Here is a 6,784-nt window from a genome sequence, read left to right on the forward strand (position 1 = left end):
ACTCGTTACAAAAGACTTGAGACTTAACTTGAACTTGCCCCTCAAAAAGACTTTAGACTCGACATGGACTTGAGCTCAAAGACTTGAGACTTGGACTTCCAAAAAAAGACTTGTGAACATCTCTGCCCAGATTGTACTTATGCATGTATTTGAGTTTTTATGTATTTGAGTCAAGTATTTATGTATTTGAATGTATGTGATCACTGTTTTATGTGAGGCACCATGTAAGCTCAAACTAATTGCCCCACGGGGATAAATAAAGCTCTAAACTAAACTAAAAAAACTAAATCTTGAGGCATTGCTTTATGTGAGGGACAGATGAATATTCGTCTGTTGGTACCCCACTAAAATGACGGTCAGAAATCTTTAAGTGATGTTTCCGAAAATGTTTAATACGATTACACACAAGTAAAACACTGTAAATAAAACCAGCACAATAACCAATATGACAATAAAGTGATTTACATCATACAGTTACTAGGTGATAATAATTTACATTATAACTCTTTTGCTTAGATGCACAATACAGTGAAAAAATGCTCTGGATTTTTTTTTTTTGCTTGTAATTACTTTGTAATAATTGTGCAAGAAAGCACAAGTGTTTGTGTCAGGTTGTTGTGTTAAGGTTAATATATGGTAAAAGACAAGAAAATAGTGCAAGGACAAACAGTGAAAATCTATCCATTAGACAAGAAGTCCGACATGTCATAAATATTGATATAACACACAGGGAATGTGTAACGGACACTTTCTGCAGATGCAATAATAGACTAATATGTTTGTGTGTTTCTTAATATAAAGTTAAATTTGTTTGCATATAATAAATATTTCTATTTAAGGGAGAAAATCATAAAAATTTGTAATTAAGGTTATTAATTTATGAATTATACATTTATTTAGACAATTATGATGTGATCATCTCTGTGTTTAACCAAGACTAATATTGTAGGAGGACATGTAAAGGTTAGGGTTACAGCTTATTAAAATGGGGACTCTTTTGTAATGGATCCATTTGAAGTTTATTTTACAGATATCAGATTCATTTATTTGGTTGGGAGAATATTATTCAACTAAACCTTCTTCAGACTGCTGGTTCGTATCAATATTCATATGTTTAATAGCACATTTTTGGTTTGAAATGTTTTGACAGGGAATCATATTTCTCGGTTCGTATCAATATTCATATGTTTAATAGCACATTTTTGGTTTGAAATGTTTTGACAGGGAATCATATTTCTCATATGAATAATATATTGGATAACAAATAAATATAGCAATATAGTTTATAAACAACTGCTATTTGTTGTTTATATAAAATCATAATTGTCACATGTCAGCGTTTGTTTGGACTTTCAGTTTGAGGTTTGATTGGTTCCTGTTTGCCTTTGTTCTTTTCCCGCCACTCCGTTGTTTCTACGGTTACCGTCATTATCAGTTCAGTTGTATCACCTGTTTAGTCATTAGTGTCATCTGTCTCACCTGTGTTCTGTTAATCAGTGTAATCTGTGTTTGTATTTAAGTTCTGTCTGTTCTGGTCTGATCTCTGTTGTATTTAAGGTATGTGTACCTTCTGCACTATATTGTTAGTAGTGATTGGAAGTTTGGGTCATTTTCCTGACTCTTGTTTGTTCTTGTTCATCAGGATTAGTCATTGTGTTCATTTAAGGGGCTTTAAATGTTCCTCTTAACAAGCAAATTCTCTGAACACCTCCACCTGTACAATCTTGATCATATTCTGAATTAAGAAATCATTATAATGCAGTCAAAGATAACTTATAGGGACCCTAATTACTTTAACTTCCTAGTCTTTTGTTCATTTGTCACGTGATAGACGCAATGAACAAGATTCTCATCACTAATTGTTAGTAACAGTTTGTACTGGAACTTTTTACTCTTCCACTCTTTCACTCAAATCCAGGTGAGTTGAATGTTTCTACACTAACATTATAATTCAAATACATTAGTTTTCTTATTTTTCCCTAATGTGAGTCAATGGCAGCCGTATGACCTGTAAGTAGGAAAATTATGAAACTTGGCAGACTGTTAGTGATGGTAAAGTAACTTGACAAACTCTATAGTGCCACCACCAGGTCAAAAATGTTGCATTGAAATGGTTCTAACTTTTGAACCATTTGATCTAGAACAGTGGTTCCCAAACCTGTCCTGAAGGACCCCCAACACTGCACGTTTTCTTTGTCTCCCTAATCAAATACACCTGATTCAACTCATCAGCTCATTAACCCATTATTAGGGAGACAAAGAAAACGTGCAGTGTTGGGGTGCCTTCAGGACAGGTTTGGGAACCACTGATCTAGAAAGATCAAATGTAGTACACCTGATTCTTCTTATGATGCTGATCACATTAAACATCTTATATCAAGAGCCACCAAATTACAGTAGCGGCAATTTTGAAAAGTACAGGATTAAGTTTTCGCTACTCCTTAAAATTGTCCAATTTTGTCAATTGTTTATTTGTATAGTGCTTTTCATAATACACATTTCAAAGCAGCTTTACAGAAAGTGCATGAGTCCATCATACAGCTTGATCTGTTATCAGAGCATTTCAGAAATGTAAATGTACTTAAATGTATGTACTAAGTCACAGTTAGCTAAATTTATTAATTTAAACAATGCAGTAATTTAATGCAGATATAATGAGCTCATTGAAGTAATGAATACTTGTTTGTTAAATTGATTGACATTTAGAAAATATAGCATTGGTGCATTTTGATCACAGCAAGATGAAATGGAAAAATAAAGCAAACTCTGCCGAGGGATTTAAAAACAAAGAACGGCGGCAGGTTACTCACATTACTCACTTTAAGTCATGAGGTTCTTCTATATTTTATCATTACATTATCAATTTATGTTTCTTTGTTTAAATGAGGAGAAATTGAAAGTGATTTCTTGATATGCTGATATGAGTTATGTCTTATATCAGGATGGCCATACGTGTGGTTGTATTTCTAACACTTTTTACTGGGATGTGTGTCGCTGATTCCAAAGGTACATTTACAATAATGCAAGTAAAAATGCCTGGATTTAAAAATCTGTAGCCATTGTGTGTCATTACATATTGATCCGATTAATTTATTAATTGTATTCAGAAATTTATAATGCTTTGAACCTGTCTAATATATATATTTTTTTTGATTTCATATCCTCTTGAACAGGGAATCTTGCTCTTAAAGGCATGGCTGTGCAGTCCTCCTTAGGCTGCCCACAGGGAGATGCTCAACATGCAGTAGATGGAAACAGAGACTCTGATTACAAGAAGGACTCATGCACTTTCACTAAAAGTGAGTTTAATCCATGGTGGAGAGTTGACCTTGGAAATGTCTACAATGTAAGCAACGTTACCATCACTAATCGTGGAGACTGTTGCAAAGACCGCCTTAGAGGAGCTCAGATTCGTATTGGTAACAAGCTGGACAACAACGGAAACAACAATGAGCTGTAAGAAATGTTTCAATTGTTCTGTCGTCTTCCCATGTTTATGATGTTCAGTCTGGTTTAATAAAACAGGAGGCAAAATTGTAACTGCACAAACCAACCACTCATCGAGCCACAGCCATGGAGACGTACTTTACTTGAACAATATTAATCACAGATTGTGATTAGACATTTGTTTCTTGTAGCAGTGCTATGCAAAACCATTTAATTTCAATACAGCTGAATTAAACTTTTTAGACATTGTAGCTTCTGGTTTTCATTTTAACACTGTTCATGTATTTGCAGGGCTGCAACTCTTCTCACTCCTCCTAATGGCACAGAAACATTTTCATTTGAGTCTGTTAATGGCCGATATGTCAACATTTTTTTACCTGGGAATGATGAAATCCTCACTCTGTGTGAAGTCGAGGTGTTTGGAGGTAAGGGAAAGACAGAAAACGCTGTGATAGAATTCATGTACTTATTAATGTGTATATAATATAACTGATTATTTTATTAACAGTATTGGACACACCATTGTACATTTGTGCCCCAAGTGAGTGCTCTTCATTACTTTCAATATTGTCGATAGCGCATATATAATATTACTGAACATTTGGTTCCCAAGTAATGGATAATGTAGAGCGAGGCGGTTATAGCGAATACAACCCCGACAGAGTGATCAGGACAGTCTTGAATCAGCCTGTCGGGGTTGTATTCGCTATAACCGCCTCGCTCTACATTATCCCGCTTATTACATGGCTACCTACAAAATAAATCAATAATTTGACAAAATATTGGTTTTAAAAGAGTTTATTGATTTAAAAACGATTGTATTGCTTCCGCTAAAGAAAATAGTCTGTTCCATCTCTATGGTTAGAATCCTGCATCCATAGCAACGCTCTGATTTTCATGGCAACGGTGTGTTCTCTTTAGCAGCGGTTTTAGAATTCAACCAAGCCATGTAATAAGGGATAATGTACATCAAGACAGATGTTATCGTAAAATAAACCCGACAGGGCGATCAAGACCCCGGCTTACTACATGGCTACTAGCCCCAAAAATCATTTGACACAAAATATTGATTTGAGTTGAAATATTTTATACAGTGCTATGCATAAGTTTAGACACCCATACTAAAGTTGACTAAAAAGAGGTATAAAAAATCATCTTTTGGAAACTGAACTTAATGCCTTAATTTAAAAAAATAGGAAAAATCCAACCTTTAAGGACACCAATTTTCTTTGTGAATGAATAATGTATCGTAAATAAATAAATGTTCTTCCTTAAAATACAGGGTGCATAAGTTTGGACACCCCTATGTTAAATTCCCATAGAGGCAGGCAGATTTTTATTTGTAAGTATTTTTTATTTTTTTTATTTTAGGATACTATGCATCCTGATAAAGTTTCCTTGGCCTTTGGAATTAAAATAGCCCCACATCATCACATAGCCTTCACCATACCTAGAGATTGGCATGGTTTTATTTCAGTTAGCCTAATAGCTAGTTTGATTTGCATTGAGAGATGATCTTATGGAAAGTACCCCATGCCAATCTCTAGGTATGGTAAAGGCTATGTGATGATGTGGGGCTATTTTAATTCCAAAGGCCAAGGGAACTTTATCAGGATGCATAGTATCCTAAAAAAAAAATTTTTTTAAATACTTAAAAATAAAAATCTGCCTGCCTCTATGGGAATTTAACATAGGGGTGTCCAAACTTATGCACCCTGTATTTTAAGGAAGAACATTTATTTATTTACGATGCATTATTCATTCACAAAGAAAATTGGTGTCCTTAAAGGTTGGATTTTTCCTCATTTTTTAAATTAAGGCATTAAGTTCAATTTCCAAAAGATTATTTTTTATTCCTCTTTTTAGTCAACTTTAGCATGGGTGTCTAAACTTATGCATAGCACTGTATGCTCGCTTGTAATAAATGCAAAACTTCCGTAAAGAGAAAAAATATTCCTTGCAAGACAAATATTTAAGGGATATTGTACAGTCACGTCAAACAAAGTTATATGGACATTGATTTGTGGCAAAACTTGTAAAAATAGTATTACATAGCTTTAGCATTATTTTGCTCACTTTATTGGGATTATATTTCAGTTATTAATGTAGAAAAAAAAAGTACAAAGTTATTTATTTTGTTATACAGGGAATCTTGCTCTTGGAGCCACAGCTGTCCAGTCTAGCATATTCGGTCAAGCAGGAGCTCAAAAGGCTGTTGATGGCAACAGGAATTCAATTTTCAGACTGGGGTCATGCACTCACACTAATGGGGACAGAGACCCCTGGTGGAGAGTTGACTTGGGGGAAGTCTACAAGGTAACCAGGGTTAGCATCACTAATCGTGGAGATTGTTGTCCAGAGAGGATAAATGGAGTTCAGATCCGTATCGGCAACAGCCTGGAAAATAATGGCAACAATAATGAGCTGTAAGTATTTTCATTATTACACAAGTGGTTAGAAAATGAGTAAGTAACATTACTTTGAATAAATTCCTTTTAATACAAACATGCCTTTGACAGAAGAATATTAATATGCATATCTCTGTTACTCTGTGTCTTCACAGGGCTGCGACTGTTGTGTCCATCCCAGTTGGAGACACAAAAACATTTCAGTTTAAGCCTATTAATGGACGATTTGTGAACATTTTTATTCCTGGGCGCAATGAATATCTCACTCTGTGTGAGGTTGAGGTGTTTGCAGGTGAGCAATAAAAGGAGAGAGAGATGGTGTGTATTTGTACTATTTATACTATTAATGTTTTTCTGATTTCATTGCCAGATAAAGTGGAATGAGAGGATGTTACGCCACAGTCCACTGATCCTACAAGCAAAATACCAAACTTCTGTTTTCTGAGCAATACTAATATTGCACTTTCATTGTTTTCATCTTACCTATGCACCTTTTATCCTTAAGATAAATAAGTTTCAGTGTGTAACTGGTCTCTTGTCCTCTCTGCATTTTCAATAAAATGCTTGCTTCAAATCTTCTCCCATCAATTTTATTCACTGAGAATACATTGTGTAACAGTTGAAATAATTCAGCATACGACACTCATGCTGGTGCTATAATAAAACACACATTTCACACTCTTCATCAATATAACACTTTTCTAGGTCTCGAATAAATAGCTGATCATTACAGACAGAATTACAGAGCTCTGAATCACACATCTTACTGCTGGCCTTACACATGTACATTGAGTTGCTGCACAGAGAACCAGTCAATAGGAAACGGTTAACCCTTATTCTATCCAATCTTTCAGTGTGAATATTTAATGGTAATTTTTAGCAAGTGGAGATGCACACTATATATAATTCTGTAAGTGCACATTCAGTGA

At 34.6% G+C, this 6,784-nt stretch overlaps 1 protein-coding gene across 1 annotated transcript; it reads left to right on the forward strand.

Moving 5' to 3' along the window:
* Nucleotides 1–2,706: 2,706 nt before the first annotated feature.
* Nucleotides 2,707–6,433, forward strand: LOC311300021 (uncharacterized protein). The gene is made up of 8 exons (XM_084424083.1): nucleotides 2,707–2,797; nucleotides 2,942–3,006; nucleotides 3,174–3,456; nucleotides 3,739–3,872; nucleotides 3,956–3,988; nucleotides 5,594–5,873; nucleotides 6,011–6,147; nucleotides 6,226–6,433. The coding sequence occupies exons 1-8, from the start codon at nucleotides 2,742–2,744 to the stop codon at nucleotides 6,237–6,239; spliced, it is 1,002 nt and encodes a 333-aa protein (XP_084280209.1). The 5' UTR covers nucleotides 2,707–2,741; the 3' UTR covers nucleotides 6,240–6,433.
* Nucleotides 6,434–6,784: the final 351 nt, after the last annotated feature.

This window comes from Rutilus rutilus, assembly GCF_951802725.1.
Source record: "Rutilus rutilus genome assembly, chromosome: 11".
Taxonomy (NCBI): Eukaryota; Metazoa; Chordata; class Actinopteri; order Cypriniformes; family Leuciscidae; genus Rutilus; species Rutilus rutilus.